We start from the raw sequence: 19,338 nt of genomic DNA, 5'->3' as shown, positions 1-19,338 counted from the left end.
AGGTCCAAAAATCTGAATCTTTCTCTCAAATACTCCAAGCGTCGCTTCCTCCGATGTTGTCGTCTTCCAAGCTTCTGCGTCATACGTTAGGACGGGCATGATGAGAGTCTTGTAGAGTGTTAGTTTTGTTCGTCGAGAGAGGACTTTACTACTCAATTGCCTACTCCTTAATGCTGTCAAATTGGCGTTTGTTGGCGTAAACTCTTCTGAATAATATACCCCAAATGTTTTCTATTGGGTTTAGATCCGGAGAACACGCCGCCCAGTCCATAGTTTCTATGGCGCAATCGGTCAAATACTGCCTTATTTTCCTGTTTACGTGGATTCGGGCGTTGTCTTGCTGAAAAACGAAGGACACTTCCGCATTATTCTGATTAAAAGAAAGTAGACTACTTTCCAAAACGTTGTTGTAGTCTCCACTTCTCATTCGCGATTATGTAGAGAGTTGCTTTCGATGTAAATGCACGCCAAACCATAACAGAACCTCCACCGAAGTTGCGCTTGGAAAATAAGAGGGGGCTCTTACAAAAAAAATTTCTCCAATAAATTAAAAAACTATCGGATCCATTAAGGTTCCTTTTTTTCATTCTAAAACATAACCTTTTTAAAAAATAATATGAAATTGGGCTACATTAAAAATATTCGAAATATTTTACTGTGACCCCGTTGATGTCTAGCTGTTTTTCTGCAAACTGAAGACGCGCCAGCATGTGCGGTGATAAAAGATGGGGTGCTTTTCGTATTTTTGATAATTTTAAATGACTGCACCTCTCTAATGTGCGCCAAACTGTTGGTTTTGAAACCTTATTTTGAACAACAGCGGCCAAGTTGGTGCAAGCCTTAGACGAGTTAGAAGCTTTTCTTATGATTGCTCGCTATTTCGACTTGATAGTGATAATTTTTTTCCAACGGGTTTCAAAATGTTGTAATTCTCAGGACTCCGTAAAAAATTCCGGATAACACAGCGAGTTCTGCCTGTGTTTCTTTTGCAATTAGTTTGATTGACGAGCCTGAATCCTTGTAGGCTAAAATTAATTCACGTTCCTCTTGTGATAATATTGAACCCCTCGGCATTTCAAGTTAAACTAAATAGAATTATAGTTTAAGTCATTCAAAACAACAATCAGCATCTTCTATATCTTCAGAAGCTCATTTACGACTAGTGTCTTATCTTTATGAAACGCTGGAAAGACTAGTAAAAGTGCAGTTTCTTGGAAAAAGGTAACGGTTCAACAATTTATGTAAGTATTAAGTCTATAACTGTTAAAATGACGCCAAAAAACTACTCTGGAAAGTAAAAGCGAGCTTATGGTAGTTCAAAAATTGTATACTAAAGGTGACTTATGATTATGAAACGCACTTTATGAGACGCACGCACACACATTTTTTCCTATCAAATGACTGTGTGTCTGTGCCTGTGCGTTTGTGGTAAGTAAATCAGCTGTTTAGTTGTGTGTCGCATTGAATTCTGAAATCATACTCCAACGAAATGTTATGAGTCAGCATTTTTTCCCTAAAAATCAACAGCCTCAAATGGTTAAATTGAATTGAATGAGTTCAACTCGAGCACACGCAAACCCAGCTGTGGCTTAGGTCTACTCGTAAACGACCGTCAGCCATATTTCGTTGTGAGAGGTTTCAAGCAGATCACACACGATCGATCAGCGATCAATTCCTCCGTACTATTTGTCTTTTACGTACAGATATTGCGTATGCCCGTAAATTGGCAAGAAGTAAAAAAGATTTGCGAAATTGTGCTCACACACGCACACAAAAATAAATAAACAGCTGTTAATGCTCATTAATGATCATATCAGGATCCTCTTTGATCGTTCAATCACATTTAATGTGCTAAGCTTATTACCGCATGTGATTGTTATTATATGGCATAGTTTGACCTCGTATCGGGTATGCATTGGGAGCTTCTTTTTTAATGCCCCGTTTTACGTTTGCTGATTAGCCATTTGTTAGACTTCGGCCGCACTCAGCGTTTGTTATGGATTTTCTGTGAATTTTCTGTGTCAGTCGTGCCAAACGTTTCGAAATCCTGTTTGGAATTCACTGTGGACGGACTTTGAATAAGCGTTAAGTATTATTTATTGACAGCCGACAATTTTATGATCCATAAAAATCACTTCTTGTAGTGCGTGTATGTGGTGATCTTTTCAGCTTTATTGAATTTACTCTAAGTGCTTGTATGAAAATTTAAGAGACGACAGTTGGAGACGAAAAAAAGAATAATATTGACAAATTGCTATTACCGCTAAAGCAGGAAAAGACAAGAAGGAATTTGGAATGCATATTGACAAATAGCTCATAAACCAGTTAAAAAAATACAAAGTAAATATACAATTTTTGTTTTCAAAATTTTCGGAGTGATTAACGATCACATATCCAACTAGAAGCCCGATGCTCCAATGGGAAAAAAAGGCAACGGTGATGATGATGATGATCAAACTAGATGCTTAATTACTTAGTTTGGGCTATAATGGACTGCGACCTCTAATGCGTTCTATTGTGCTTAACCTACTCACTTACTTACTTAAATGGCACTATAACCGTATTTCGGTTTTGGCCGAATCTAAAACACTGTGCCAACTAGCTGGGTTCGCTGCTTGCTGGAGCCAGTTGATGGCACCGAGTGCTGTCAGGTTATTGCCTCACTTGGCCTCCCCAACGCAGGTTAGATCTTTCTCTTCCGCGTCTTCCACGTGTGGGTTACCTCTCAGAAGACTGCCGTACCGGAGCACTTCCGTTCATCCTCGAGACATGGCTAAGCCAGCGCAGCCGGCCCGGTATAACTCATACAGCTCGCTGTTCTATCGAATAAGGAACTCATTTCGCCTATGCGAAGAGGACCAAAGATTTTTCGGAGAATTTCTCTCTCGAACGCTTCCCGTGCGGCGTCGTATACAAGGATGGGGATGACTAACAATGCGTCTGTAATTTGAAGCTTCTAATAAATTTGAACACTTCCTCAAGCCTATAATTCCGTATCACCGATGGATTTAGAGACACACCACCTAAGCGAATGAATTCGCGTGTTGCGAGAATTGCACATTCGCAGAGGTTGTGCTCTAGCGTCTCATTCCTCAATTTGTAAAAAAGACAGATGCTTATTTCTACTAGTTCTGGTTTCTTGAAATGATAACAAGGAAAGCAATGTCTCACTGGTATGCAGCGAGAGCTCGTAAGACCTCTTCATACTGATTTAGGAGCCTGCTTGATACTCTTGCAGATGGAACGAACGTTGTTTTGCTTCTTCTGTCCTAGATTTTTTTATCCAATGCTCTATAAATTCCGTATTCTCGCAGTAACTTCCTTTATGTGGGCTTTGGTAAGCCCACAAAAGTGTTCTGGCCCATAAAATTTTGATGTAGTGCCTATTATTGCAAGGCAGTCCACCTCTCCGTCACTTGGAGAAATGGAGAGGAAGAGTTTTGGACTTTTGTACGTTTGTAACGGCGAGTATCGTAGATGATGGAACAAAGAGCTGTATGAGCTTAACGACGACATAAACATCGTGCAGCGAATAAAGCTCCAGCGATTTCGTTGGCTAAGACATGACGTCCGAATGAAGACAAACGCACCGACTCTGAAAGGATTCGATACGGTACCAGCTAGTGGTAGCTCTCTATGTTAACTACAAAGAACCCAGCCACTTTTGGTCAGGAAAATTTGAGTCGATATAATTATAAAAATCATACTTACGATTTTATTTGGCTCAGCAGGTTGTAAACCAAAAGCAGTATGATTTTAACAGTTTTACTGGCCTCCAAATATTTAGTTTCCGTACCAGGCACAGCCAAAAGTTCTTGAAGATGCCTTCTAATTGAGGTCAAAATATCGACAAATAAATAATATCACAAATTTAATTTGTTGTTTTATACTTTACCAGTTTTGGGCTTACAAAATAAAAATACGAAAACAAAAAACCAATACGCAAATAAATTTCCTTTGGTGATGCAACTAACCAGGCTGAGTTTTTGTCAGCGCAAAATAAAATCACGACCTTTGCCCGCCACCTGCTGCTTGTTTTTCTTGCCAGTGGCTTAGAGAGTTCTCAGCTGCAGTGCGCGTAGGAAGATAATAATTTTTAGGCAATTATACTATAAACGTCTCTAAGGAGAGTTATGGAAATGTGCAACATTCTATGTTTGTATACTGAATGTGATTTGCTTCGTAATGGGCCTGTTTATATTTATTTAAAGAAAAATTAAGTCACTCTAAATAAAAACAGCAGCTTTAACCAAATTCGATAAAAGCTCAAGTTGAGCAATAAAAAAAATTGTATAAACTCGGATAATCAATTGCGTCTACTGATTCAGGCAGCGGTACCCAAGCATTTTTGCACTGTGGTCATCTTTAAAGGAGACATTTTTCTACGACACCGCTTTGAAATGAAAGGTACCGATACCTGCGCACTGACAAGGCAGGCAACAGATTGGAAATATTTGTATTAGTGCTCTTTACTTCTGTGCATTATTTGAAGAAAGCTCTCAAGAGTACATATATAATATAATTTTTATTAATACTACTCATTAGAGAGAGAGAGAGAGAAGAAAGAGCCTCCTTTTCTGAGCATAATTTCTCTCAACTTTCGTTTCTGTTTGCGAATTGATTTGTGATTCATATTTCGACTTGATCACTGCACCTGCAGAAAAATCAGTTCCACACAAGTACGAATAATTATTTTTCTTCTTATTTAGCGCGATAACAGATTAAGCGATTTTAGCCGAGTTCAACCAAGCGCGCTAGTCGGTTCTTTCTCGTTTCTTTTTCTTGGAAACCCCAAGTGAAGCCAAGTCCTTCTCCACCTGATCTTTCCAACGCAGAGGAGACCTTCCTCTTCTGCTGCTAGCACCAAATGGTACCGCATCGAATACTTTCAGTGCCGGAGCATTTGCTTCCATTCGGACGACATGACCCAGCCAACGAAGCCGCTGAGACTTCATTCGCTGCACTATGTCTATGCCTTCGTAAAACTCATACAGCTCATTATTCCATCGCCTACGATACTCGCCGTCGCCCACGTACTAAAGTTCCGAAAATCTTGGGCAGAATCTTTCTCTCAAACTCTCCAAGGGACGAACAGGCGGACTGCCTAGCGAAAATAGACACAGCATCAAAATTTTATGGGCCAGAAGCCTTTTGCGGACTTGCACTTCTAGAAAAACACCAAGTAGTATTTTAAACTCGCCTTCGCCAATGTACTATAGTTCCTAACATCTTGCACAGAATCTTTCTCTCAAAAACTGCAAAGGACGCCTCATCGGATGCGTACTAGAGTACGTAACCGTTTTCTAGCAGCCCGTCAAAACTTTGTCTGAAGCTGACTTTAGCTTCATTTTCTCCTGAGTTTGGTAATTTCTCGCTCTTTTTTTCTGGTCATTTCCTCTTTTTCTTCATTTATATTTTGCACGGCAAACCATTGCTGTAAATATCAAATTAAGTTAAAAAAAAGAATGGTGATTTAACTTACATTTGCAGCGAATTTTCCCTGCTAAATATCTCGAAATTTGGATGAGATACAGCTCAACGAAAAAAGCGCTCAAAATGAAGTGATATTTTTGCCCTTTTTCAGAGTTAGTAAAAATGCACACAGCAGCAATGAAATGTTGGAATCGCTGTAGTGGCTACTTGTACTCAAGGGCCTAGCAAAACACAGATTGGGAATACCTGGTTTAAAGTATTGATTTGTATACAGTAAATAGGTGTATAAATGCATTCCAGTATTGATGTGTTCGTAAATTTATGAACGCTTTGTGTTTTGCGAAACCGCCGTAACGCGATACTATTGTAATAAAGGAATTCCGGCGGCACCCACACTTCAACTTTTAATTGAATGTAAGATGATGAGCATTTTACAGAAATGTTTAGCAATGCTCAGGTAACTGATAATAAAATATATAGGTATACCAATAAAGGCAGTGAATGGCGATACGAGTGACTTCATTAAGTGATCATTACAAAGTAATAAAATTAATTGAACTGGAATAATAATTTCAACACGAAATTAAATCAGCAACGGGTTACATTTTTTTATAAGAAACCCCACTACAAATAGTGACTTATTGTTAAGCAAAAACAAAAAAAAACAAAAAAGTGATCTACAGTGATCTGTAAAGTACGCATTGACAAGCAGAAAATTACAACAAATCAAATTGAGGTGATCCCTTTTTTCTGCTTGAAGTGAAATTGTGTGAAACAACGCGTGATTAAATTCTTCAGCGACGTACTCGTACATTAATTGCATTGCTTCGAAAAAGTTTGCATTTGCATTTGCATTTTTCATTCAAAGCAAAAGCGTCCATCACGTGAAAATGGCCGCCACAATGCAACATGCTGCACCACCACCACCACCAGCGTCCACGCCTGCCTCATCTGCTGCAACGGCGAATGGCGCAACAAATCCCCAACTGAAACGCATTGTCTACTCGAAATATCGCGAACTCTTGGGCTCATACAATGGCAAGGCGAATGCAATTATCGAAACGCTGCCTGCGTATATGGTGCGGGAGGATCGCGGCTTTCATTGTGAGCCCAACAGCACAGCAACCGCAGCAGCAGCAAAAACAATCATATCGCTACCAGCAACTGCTCAGCCAACACGCCGACTAGCAACAGAAACAGCAAGAACAACAACATTGATTACACCACCAGCAGGAGCAGCACCTACAAATGGAGACTGCACAGCGGCTGCGCTGTTGCGCCAAGTTGCTGCTGCGGCGGCGGCAGCTGCAGCGGCACAGGGTGAACGTGTGAGCGAATTGTAAGTGCGCAATTTTTCCGTGAGTGTAAATATTTTTATGTGAATGCACATACACATTCATATATACACATATAAACATATTAGTTTAGGTTACATAGGTATGTGGATCTGCTTTACTCTTTGCAAATATTTGCAAGGGTAGATTTGTAGTAGAGATAAGCGAAGTTTAATTCTTGAGTTAACTAAATAGGAAACGCAAAGACTTTGTTGTGATGCTATCTAATTGTTGTTGCTGTGCTGTAAATCAATGTTATTTATTTGCACTATTTTCAAAGGCACGATAAAAGACAAAATACACTAAACAAAAAACTAATAAAATAAAAAAATAAAAATAAAAAAAAATAAAATAAAAAAACAATAAAATAAAAATAAAAACAAAATTACAATATATTAAAAAATTTTAAATCTTCACAAAATAGTAGCAATATTATTATTATTACTATTTATAATTATAAAAATGTATAAAAATTGTTAGTTCACAAAAAGAAAAATCAGGAAACGGCTTCAATTACTCAAAAACAAAAACCTCAATAAAGCAGCAAGGGATTTTACACAGTTCTGCCAGCTTATGCGGTTTCCTCGTTTCATAGCTGACAGTACGACGCCATGTGTTTCTCAGCCTGCCTCTTGTTCGCCTGCCTTGAGGATTCCCAGGCATCACATTGGGCATTTTGACTGAAGTATTGGGTCTCAGAAAGCTGTGTGCACACTGGGTGCCGCATTCTCTAATAATGAAAAACAAAACCTTCGAATGGGACTTTCTCAGCAACATTTAGAGCGTTTTCGAAAGGATAAAGTTGATTTTGGGCGTCGATTCTTCGCTATGGCTGAGACTTGGGTCTATCACCAAAACAAGAGGCTAAAGAGTGATGTGAGCCTCGCGCTGCGAAACGAGTTCATGCCCAGAAATCGGCCAAGAAGGTTTTAGCATCAGTTTTTAGCGATGCGAAAAGAATTTTGTTTGTGAATTACTTCATCATCTTGAATTCCTAGAGTTTCAGTGTGGATTACTTGCAAACTGGTAAAACAAGAAATTATGAATTTTATTGTAACCTTTTTTAGAAAAAAATTGTGAAAAAATGCCCAGTTTGCAAAAGAAAAAAAAAATTGGTTCACCAAACAAAGTGGTGCAAACGACTTTCAGCCCCCCTAATGCAATTGGTAGACGAAATTTGCGCGCTAGGGACTCTCCAAATTTCGGTGGCGCACTTTGAAGACAATAAACTCAAAATGCGGCTTTCATTCGCAGTGAAATTGATTTGAATCTGAGCCAATCTTCAGAAAAAATAAAATCTGGTAAATTCTGCCTTAACAAATTTTTAGTGTTTCAGCTTTATGTGCCTTCAAGAGTTAAAAATAAATAAATAATTAGCACGTAAACTTATATTAGATGTTTCTTCGAGCTCCTCCTCCTATTTGTGGCGTGCGGCTTAATGTTATTCCCCAAATGGAGGGACCTACAATTTTAAGCTGACTCCGAACGGCAAATGATTTTTATAAAAAGCTTTTTCATGTCATTTCAATTATTTTTTTAATTTTTTTTTTAAGTTTCCATAAGTAATTGCTGAAATTTTGCATTTCCGAGAACTACACTTTTCTCCAATTTGGTTGTGTAACCAACACAACATTTACTTACATTTAACTAAGTTTTTGTAGTCAAATAATCCGTTTGGGACTGCCCAGGAAGGGCTCGCTTCAAAAATTCGGGAACACCAACCTTCCTTTGAAGTTTTCATAAGACTTCAGCAGTGTTGAACCCGTATTGGCAAGCTCATGGTATGATGAACTTTTTACGGAAATTTTTACTGAGATTTCTTCAGTCCATTTCTAACTTTCATCTCAGTTTATTTTAAAGTATTTCGGAAAATAAGTTTGGTATATCAATATTTTTACTTTCTTCTCTTGAATTCAAGTTTACTGAATTGAATTTAATTGGATTAAATTTAATTGAATTAATTGAAGTGAATTTAATTGAATTGAATTGAATCGATTTCAATTGATTTGAAATGTCGTACGCAGAATCCAAATTGTATTCTTGTACGAAAATTCGGCTACTTCTTAATTATTATTGAAAAAATATAGTTCATATTGCACAGATTCTTAATAAATAGATGGCCTACCTATCACCTCGTACTCATACCTCGCCAGCACTCTTTTTATGCCAGCCTCGCCAAGATTTTTCTGTTCACCACTCTAAGCCTTCCCACTGACAACCGCAACCCCATCTTGTGGTTTCCCGCTTTCTGCCTGACTTGTTAGTGTTTATCTATTTATAGCAACGCCTGCTGTCATTATGTCATGTTGCAGATGCAATATATAGCGCGCCAACCACCTTCCTCTACCCTCTACTACCCGCACGCACACACAAATACTTGCACACAACTTGCACCGATCGCATCACAATGTCGTTTATTGCAGAGTATTCCATTGTTGCTGTTTTTCTTCGCTTTCTGGCATTGCCCTTGATCTTGAAAAATTGTGTGAGTCAGCCAGCAGCGTGGGGGAGGGAGCACCGTGTGATGTGAAAAAATGAAGAAAATGAAAAGTTGTGTACGTTACAAAGAGGCAGCAGCCCACTCCGAACGATATTAAGTAAAATGCCATTGAACGCTCAAAAATGCCTTCCAAGAAGAAAGAAAAATCAAAGACAAAAAAAAAACAATAACGAAAACAGGCAACAAATGGGTGATGCCAATCAACGGCAGCAACAACGACAACAAGCGCAACAGCAACATGTTGCTTCATACCCATGACATGGGTGACTGCATGCATGTGCGTTTGTGTGTGTGTGCGTGTGTATGTATATATATAAATTTGTATTTGTGTGAATGCAGCTATGGGATCAGTTGAATACACCGCGTTTCTTTGTCGAAGCCTTTGTTTGGGCAAGCAAAATGTAACTTGGAGTGGAGTGAGTGTTACGCGAGTAAATGGTGTTCATTAAGTTGGATGCCGGCGGAAAAAGGAGCGAAAAAAATTATTGCACGACGAATCAGTATTACAAACACACACACACATACATGCGCATATATCTTGCAGCAACATGCATATGGGTCGCACATTCGCAGAGTGTCGTATTTTTAACTGAGGCCGCACTATTTTTAGCGATCGCAGATTTCTGAGGAATCATAGCAAAAGAGCCATGTATGGCAAGGAAATCGAAACTCGATGAGTAAGGGAAGTGCTAGCAAACTTATGCGTTGAGTGAGTAATTTGAAAAATCAATAAACGGATATCGATGATTTTTAAAGTTCTGTTTCAATTAGAGTTGATTGAACGAAAATCAAATGAAGTTAAATGAAATTGATTTTAGTACAGAAATTGCTTAGTATTCGTAGAAGAGAAGAGAACTTGGCGAATGAAATTGAAATTCAGCGAATGAAGTGAACTGAATTGAATTGAAAGAGGGGTAGGTTAGGTTGTTGTTGTAGTTGTAGCAGCATAAACATTCCCTATATATATACGTGGAATGCTGTTGAAATGATAGTCCTCGGAAGATATAAATCTGGGTCGTACCGGTTGCGTAGAACCAACTGTCGTTGGAATGTATGTATATTAGGTTAGGTTGTAGCGGGTGCCGGGACACATTCAAGCTCGTAGCCCATTGTGATGCCGCGTGGGGAACTTGTCCTTATCTCTACTCAAACATTTTATAAGATCCCTAAATTCCCCAGTCCAAAGATCTTCGAGCTCTTTAAAAAAATTGGATACCTAAAATTATGAATCTACGTCTGGATCAGAGCCGCGCAATGGCACAGAAGGTACGGGATCATCTCTTCCTCCTCCTCATTTAGACAGATTTGGCAGTCAGGGTTTTCGATTTTTAAAAAACAAATTTTTTAATTAACGAAAAAAAATTTTTTTAATTAAAAAAACAAATAAAAGATTTTTTTTTCTTTATCATTTTTTTTGATTCCAAAAACAAATTAAAAAGAATTAAAAAAAAATTTATATTCGAAAAAAAAAAATAAAAAATAAATAAATAATACTAATTTAAAAAGAAATGTACAAAACATGTAGTCTTAAAAATATTTAATTTAAAAAAAATTTAAAAAAAAATTTTTTTCTACTTTTTAAATTAATATATTAAAACCTTTTTTTTTTAATTTTTTTTTATTTAAAAATTTTTTAAATTAATTTTTTTTATTTAAATTTTTTTTTAAATTAAACGAAATTAAAAAAATTTGAATCTAAAACAAATTTTTTAACTCAAAAAAAATTTACCAAGCTTCTTTTTTAATAAAAATTTACGAAATTGTGAGTATTTGAGCGTGCCTCACTCTCGGCTGGGTTTCTATACCTGCTTGCTTTTAAGGGATTTTCGGAAACTTGTTATTTTTGAAGCCCATTGTGGGCATGAAACACCAGTATGATAGAAACGGTTTTTTCTAATAGCGGCCGTCCTTCACTAGGCAATAATAAACTTCTGAATGCATTTCTGTAATGAAAAAAGGTTCTCATAAAAAAATCATCTGCTGTTCAAAGAACGGACAGCAGCAAGACGCACACCACATATTGGAGAAGAAGCTCGGCTAAACCACCAACAATTGGCGTAAGCGCCAATGCAGTGTTTTTCTCTCGATTCTGTTGCCAATTATGATGCACATCGCTTAAAACTATTTTTAGGTGGTTACTAACTAGGCGCCTTCGATTCGTCACTTCTGTGCTCGCTAAGTTTGGGATCTGATCGCTTGACGAAAAATTTGAATGTGAAAGCAACAAAAAACTTGTCGAGCAAGATGTGCCGCTGGCGCGTATGATTCAACCTCGTAGAACTGGTATAACTCACTATTTGCAATGCTGCCAACTCTCTTTCAAGGGAGTTTTATTGGACCACGTTTATACAGGTAGAATTATCTCGCTTCAAGATTCGCTAACGTGTCTCTCAACTTAACACTTAAGCATTACAGTCGGGCCCTTTATTCCAACGCCACTCTTCAGAAGGCTGTTAAATCTTTTCTTTGCAATAAAAGCACGTCGCGCAGAAGGTTTCGCGAACACTAATAGTCTTCTGACAGTGTAAGAGAATCTTTGGCAGGACATGAGATCTAAGACCGACGATAGTACACTGGTTGTACATAACCCTGATTAGACCCATTATTACAAACTCCTCTGTAGTATAGCGAAAAGCCACAATGGTTAATTCTAGAGTAAAACCCCTAAACAAGCTACAGAGAAGTGTGGGTATCACAGGTGCTATGAGTACGACATCTGGTGATGCCCCCAATGCTATTCTGAACTTGCAATCGCTAGATCTTCAAATTCGAAAGGAAGCAATGAAGGCGGCGTACAGGCTCAAGTTAACCGGAGTCTGGGGAAATGAAGAAAGCACTGGCCACTGTCAGATATACCAAGAGTTGTCGGAGCGGTCCACACTGTTCTCGATGCCAGTGGACAATCGGGTGCCTTTCGTTAGCTTCAACAGGAAGTACGATGTTTTGATACCAGATAGAGATCAATGGTTAAGCCCAGAGAACCTATTAACGAGATATCAACACATTCTCTACACCGACGGATTCAAAACCAGTGATAGTAGCGGATCTGGATGGTACTTAAACGAAGACACTAAGTACGCCTATGCCACAGGACAGATAGCCACGGTATTCCATACGGAAGTCTATGCCATCTTGAACATGGCATACTGGCTATTTGAGAAAAAGTGGCGGGGCAACAGTATTGGAATTTGTAGTGACAGTCAAGCTGCACTGAAAGCCCTTGCTAACCCACGCTGCTCTTCGAAGTTAGTCGGTGAATGTAAGACAAAACTGAACTGTGTTGCAAAACACAACAAAGTTAGTCTTATTTGGATGCCTGGGCATTGTGGTATTACAGGGAACGAGTTAGCTGATAAACTGACTAATGAAGGCTTTGCAAGTATGCCAATAGGCCCTGAACGACTTCATGAGGTCTGCCCATAGAGGACGTTGGTCTGGGTTGAACTCGTGCAGAGTAAAATAGAGGAAAATAGTGACCTTTATCCTAAAATTCAGCAGAAAGGACCTGAGAGTACAGGTGGGTGTAATCACAGGACACAACGTCTGTGGTCAGCATATGGCCGCCATTGGGCCCGTCAACAGTCCGACATGCCTATCTTGCCTTGAGAATGACGACACTGCAGAGTATTTTCTTTGTAGCTGTCCTTCATTTTCCAGAATCAGACTTAAGATATTGGGTTGCGATATACTGAGTATGGATAAAGTTCATACTCTTCCTCTTCCGGATCTCTTAAGATTCATCAATGAGTCCAAGCGATTTGTGAAAGAGCGACCTCAAACTAATTTTTTCGTCTTACCACCCACAATTTATCTTTCCTATCTCCCTATTCTTTCTACTGAAATCTATCCGAATGTAGTACAATGGTTTCCTGACCGAGTGTTTGAACTTGTCCAACCCCCCAAAAATCTAATCTAATCTAATAAAAGCGCCAACCTGAATTGCATTGAATTGAATTGAAATAATTACTTGAAATTAATTGAAATGAGTAGAACTTAATCAAATGGGACTGATCTGTAGCGTTTTGGACTAAAAATAGTCAAGTGGCCTAGTCGAACGGAACTTCATTTCAGCGCACTGTGTTTTTAAGGCTGGCTTACAGTGGAAGTTTAACTCTTAAAATGGAAATAATCGAAAAATATTGAAAATCGTTTTTCTAAGCTAATTCAAAAAGAAACACACACGCACACATGCGATGTATCACCTTTGCCAAATTTCTCTTTCAAAGAACATAAAACTGTGTTTTTATATGTAAAATGGCAAAAACGTGCAATGCGCAATTTTCTGAATTTGGCATTAATCTTTTTATGAATGTAAATATGTATGTACATATATATCTACATATTTAGAAGGCCTTTAATTTACATGCTTTTAATTATACAAATAAACAGCACTCAGGTGCAGCCACTTGCTTGTCGTCATTCAATTTGAAAATTTTATCTGTTGTGATTTTCCACAAAATGTAGAAAAATTGTCAATGTAAAGCCACTCAGAATGTCGAAAAAAAAACCACAAAATGTACTACTAACAAAAATAAACGCATACACTCATAAGATACATACACACACTCATACATATATAGTCATAAAGTGACATGCTAAGTGACACGAATTTTCTTTGGGTGTTGCCTCTTGGTGAGGGGCACCACTCGTATACAAACAAAAGTTGACAATTTTGATGGGATTAGTCAGCGCTTACAAATTAGGAAAGTCATAAATTTCATGAAATGCGAAATTTTTCATTTTTGTACAGATAGCCGTGTATTTGTATGCGTTTCTGCTGCGATATTTGAAAACATTTATTTTCAAGCGCAATTCTTAAGTCATTTCGTATAACTTTGCATTTATGAGTGTCTCAACGCATTCTCAAATCATGCAACCTGTCAGATGGCGACAAAAAACAGGACGCAAAAATAGCAATGCAGAAATAAATTCAATTATTGAAGTGATACTCGCATGTGACAAAACATAAAAAAAAATGTGATAGAAGTCATTTTTCTATTGCTTATAAAAGGAAATTTAACACTTCCTATCTGAAAACTGCCTTTACTATTTAGGTCATACCAAATCTGACTCACCAATGTGCGAGCTCTATGACTTGATGCCTATCTGTTTTTTTCTAAACCTCTTAACCAGCAGCACTCCATCATTTCCATGCACAAATAATTTCTATGAATTACAAGCACCTATCGATGGCAGTTCATTTCCATAATTTAACTGTCAGAAGTGTCATTCAGCTTTATTTGCATTTTTCAATTGTGTTTTCTTTTTATAAACCATTTTTTTTACATTCAAAACCCCATGCACAGCAGCAGTAACAGCAAAAACTGGCCACATTATCCACACTTCAAACAACTTCACAACGAGTATTGAGATTTCGAAAAAGTGGCAGTCAAAGCGGACAAGCGGGCACTTGAGTTGTGGTAGCCTGAGGAAGTGGCGCAAAGAAATTAGAAATGTCAATATTGCATGCCACTGAAAATCAGCGAAAGATAAAATACAACTTTTAATGAAGAGTAGAAAACGCCGGATAATAATTTGCATAAGGCACGCGAAGTAGTAATTCGTAGTTTTACAGTAAGTGCAAAAAATATGTACAAAGTGGCGCAGTTTAGGTTAGGTATATCTGGCTGGTTTGAAAAGATCTCACATAGATCACAAGGGTTCGTTCCAATGTAGCTGGAGTCGTGTTAAACGTAGTTCGTGGTGCATGCCTTGGTGAGTTTTAGTTAACAATTTAAACTTTTGTCCGCAATATCCTTCACACATGAATAGTATACCGATCCTAGGCAGTTGTAACGAGTTCTGCCTGGAGCAGGGCAGTGGCAAATGAGGTGTTCTAACGTACCTCTTTTTTCTTCGCTTAAATTACACGCGTCGTTCTGGAGCAATCCCATTTTAGCTGCCCGATATGGAGTAAGACAATGTACCATCAGCACTCCAACCAATATTTTACATTCCTTCCTTAGGAGTGGCATTATTTTGGCAATCCTGTGGAAGGTCGAAGCTTCGAGAGTTAGTTCCTCGTCTAGTTCCGTCTTCAAACTGAAAGTGAGGGATGCACTTTTTTGTTTCACGTACTCATTCTAGGCAAGCGGGTGCCTACCTTAGCAAGCTCGTCAACTCTCGCATTTCTCTCTACTCTCTTTTGCCCTAGTGCCCATTGATATTGATATGTTAGATGGCAAGAGTACCCCAGGTACACTTCAAGTAGCACTTACGTGCCGTTTTGATACCATAATGTAGACCACTACCTGTGAAAAGATTTAGGAAGAAGAGAAAACTGCTCTACAGCCACACAGTGCTGTTGATGTAGCGGGGGAGAGAAAAGGGATCTAGGCTGGAGAATTTCTTTAAGCCATCCCCAAAGGGCACGCTAAGGAATCCCAAGCGCCTAGCCGCCAAAGCCGGGCATTTGCAGAGAAAGTGCTCAACTGTCTCTTTGCAGAATCCCCAGAGGGGTTGTACGGAATTCCAAGCTTTTCCGCATGAGCACCGATGAGCAGTGAATGGCGGGGCATTCCCATCACCTTAAACGTTCTGTTTCTATCGTATTGGGGCCATAGTGTTTTCGAAATAGCACACGATGAGACAGACCTCCATCTGTCTTGCGCTTTTTTTTCAAAAGAAATTGTGTAGTTTCCCTTTAACAATGGTCAAGGGGGCACCAATGTCAGAGAAAGGGACAACTGAAACCGGTTCTGTTGACCCTTTCCTGGCTAGCTCATCGGCAATTTTATTTCCCTCTATATTCCTGTGTTCAGGAACCTAGGTAAGGGAAATGTTTCCCCCACGTTTGAGACGTTTGAGTTCCTCCTTACAGGAGTTTACGAGAAGAGAGATGTCTCCGTCCCAACAGCGATCCCTACACATTTGGCATGTTTGCAGGATCGCGAAGACCTCTGCTTGAAAAACGCTGCTCGTTTCCAGCAGTTTAAAGGAGACAGAAATATTGGCTGATTTTGAGAAAACCCCCGCTCCCACTTCAGATTCCATCTTGGATCCGTCAGTTAAAACAGATCTTGCCTGCTCGGAAAGATAGCCCTAGCACAACCCTCAAAACACAGTTTGCGGATGAAGAGATCAGTGCGAAGTACAGAGAAGGAAGGGGAGATCTGCTTCAAGATGCTACTATGTCCTATTGCCTCAAGAGGGCAATCTCCTTCAACCTAATAGCGCTCTGAGCAACAATGAATTTAACTTGCAGATCCACGGGAAGTAAGTGCAGAATGACGTTGAGGCCAGCAGTTGGACATGTTCTACAAGCCCCAGGGATTCCCACACATGCAGTTCTGGGTACTCTCTCTAGTTTAGTGGTGTTGTAGCCCTACTGAAGAGCTACCCACCAAACTAGGCAACCATAGGTCAAAATTGGCAGAACCATTAAGTTGTGCATCCAAAGTACGACACGTAGCTTGAGACCCCATTTTTTGCCGAACATTGATTTACTGGCGTTGAAGGCTATGCTAGCCTTCTTAACTCGATTTTCTATGTGCAGCTTCCAGTGGAGCTTGGGGTCAAGTATTACACCAACATACTTGACTTGACTTCCGATGAGAGTATAAGACACTGATTGTTTCGTCTTGGAAGCTTAAAAGGTGAAAGCTTGCATTTCCTGGTGAATAGCATCAACTCCGTTTCGTCGAAATTCACTGTGGGGCCACATCTGGCAGCCCAGTGACTGAGTACACCCTTTCCAAAATCTCAGCAATTACTGAGCGAAACGAATTAACTGCCCTGCAGCGAAGCTGGGACGATATGCAGAGACAGATAGGTCTTTTCCACTTGTAGTCTATCAAAAGCAGTGACAATTAACTCCGCGCTAGGGATATTCTCAGACAAAAAGAGGTTGTCTGTGAAGTCGGTTTACTAACGATAGTTTAACGTGACAACGTCATAAGAAAAGACTGATGTAATGGTTGCCATTTTCAAAACAAAATTTTAATTTTATTTGTTTGATAGATATTTTGTATGGATATAGAGAAGGAGGTAAATGGAATCGCAATGGAATAGGTCAAGTTACATTTATACAAACGTGTAAAATGACGAAACATTTATCAAATTCATGAAAGATGTGTTCAATTTCGATTCTGACGTTAATATATTAAGTCAGGCGTTAATAAGTCAACAACACTAAGAGGCGACATCATCGTTCTGTACGTTTGATTATCAAAGCAAAGTATTGAAAAACTAGAAAACAAATACTGAATTCGCCTTGTTTCATTCTGAGCTGACAGCCACATGGACACGGCGAAAGAAAAAAAAAACTCAGCTGATTTACCAACACCACCTTTAGTAGATTCGCCTTGCGTAAAAGTGAACAGAAAATAAAACAATACCCCTTGAAATAAGCAAAAAAAGAAATGCTATACCTGCGTTCTATTGCCACCAAACCAGCTGACCATGAATGCAAAATTCTGAAAAGTGCCAATGAGAATATTTTTTATGAAAATTATTACAGGAATGGTTTAATAATATATTTTAATGGAATGGTTTAAAAATAATTTTTATTATTATTAGAGCATACTTGAAATAAGTGTATTGCAGATGAGCGATATTATATTCAATACAAAAAGGCTACTTTAATTTAAAAATTCACAGTTTTTTTTTTTGCGCAGAATATTTCTTTTCGATCAACCTATACTTTAGAAAGAAACTAGCCAAGGTTCAATCTTTACTCTCAAAAAAGAAAAAAAACCCAAGAGATAACTCTGCAATCAACATCAGCATTCTTCTTCTCTGATTCTAATGCCACACCCAGAATTTTTAGAGAAACGTTTAATTAAAAATTAATGGAACTCTCTACAGAACTATCGACTTGGTTTCTTAATGAAGAAGGTATTGTTGAAATTATTGACGCTAGTAAATGCCCAACAAAAGGCTTAAGAAAATTTACTCAACTTGAGTTTTATGGACTGTAGTAAAAGCCGCTATGCCGCTGCTAAAAGTACTGATCTAAAGGTCATTACCATTTAGAAATCCCACTTGAAAATAAAATTATAATTGAGTGTAAATTAAAAGGTGAATTCATTAAAAAAACACTATCCATTGCAAATAATTGTTATTTAGATAAGCAAAAGTAAAAAAATTCAAATCAAAAACAAAGTAAAACAAAACAAATTCTTGAACTCTATTCGACCGCAATTTTAATCATCTGCCTCATTGCCGCCTCCGCAAAACCACAAATACAAGCCATATCTTCTACGATTCGAAGAGTGGCGGTCATTTCGTGAGTCATTCGTACCATTCGTACATTGTTTGTGATTTAATATAAAGAATCTTGCAATTTATTTCGCTATTTTTTTTACATTTTGTACAGGCATGAGTAATCATTTTGTTTACGAAACGGCAAAGTGAAATGGAAAAATAGATTGCAAATTATTGCAACTGACAAATGACAGGCCAGCAAGAAAAACGAATTATTGCTGTGTGCCAATGGAAGAAAAGTGCGCAAAAATATCAATATTATGCAGATATTTGCATTAATGCAGCAGCTGCAAAGGTGTGGGAAAGCATTTGAATTGTATAGAAGAGTTGCGCGCATTTCGTACGTGCTCACTTCATGATTTTCTTTCATTTATTTACAATCCTTTTTGTTTTCATTTTCCTTTGTTTGCATATGCTCCATTTCATCAATTGTTTTTTGTAGCCAGTCTGTTTAGTCTGGTTAACGTCTTGGCATTTCAACGGCCCACAATTCGTTTCTTTTTGTTTTTTTTTTGATAAATGCCTTACACAATTATTTTTTCTTTAAGGATTTCAGTGTTTACGAAAAAATACCAAAATTTGTGTGTAGTTTTTAAGTATTGTTATTTTTTGAGAAAAAAAAAAAAAAAAAAAAAAAAAAAAAAAAACATATGTGCCGGCTAACCTTGAATTTTTGAAAAACAAGAGCGTGCATTAATTTTTCTACAAAGATAAGAAATGCGCAAAATGTTTGATTTGTTGCTGCTTATGACTAAGTATTTTTCAGGGAGGGGTTTTAAGTATAAGTATAATTGGTTGCGAATTCGTTCTCCGAGGCGCTGCGGCAAAAGAGATAAACAGACCATTTAAAAATTGCTTACATTATAA

General features: G+C 38.2%; 1 protein-coding gene across 5 annotated transcripts in view; it reads left to right on the top strand.

Moving 5' to 3' along the window:
* LOC129247120 (uncharacterized) overlaps positions 1-19,338 on the top strand; it is a 121,023-nt gene that overhangs the window by 53,102 nt on the left and 48,583 nt on the right. For 4 of the 5 annotated variants that reach the window (XM_054886064.1, XM_054886059.1, XM_054886060.1 and 1 more), the window contains exon 2: positions 5,914-6,772. The exons of the other annotated variant lie outside the window; for it this stretch is intronic. In XM_054886064.1, coding sequence (XP_054742039.1) covers positions 6,324-6,772 — 449 coding nt within the window. In that variant the 5' untranslated portion in view covers positions 5,914-6,323. The remainder of the gene's footprint in view (positions 1-5,913; positions 6,773-19,338) is intronic. 5 annotated transcript variants of the gene reach the window in all.

Source organism: Anastrepha obliqua, chromosome 5 (assembly GCF_027943255.1).
Source record: "Anastrepha obliqua isolate idAnaObli1 chromosome 5, idAnaObli1_1.0, whole genome shotgun sequence".
NCBI lineage: Eukaryota > Metazoa > Arthropoda > Insecta > Diptera > Tephritidae > Anastrepha > Anastrepha obliqua.
Note: the sequence above shows the minus strand (reverse complement) of the source record. Positions and strands in the feature narration are given on the sequence as shown.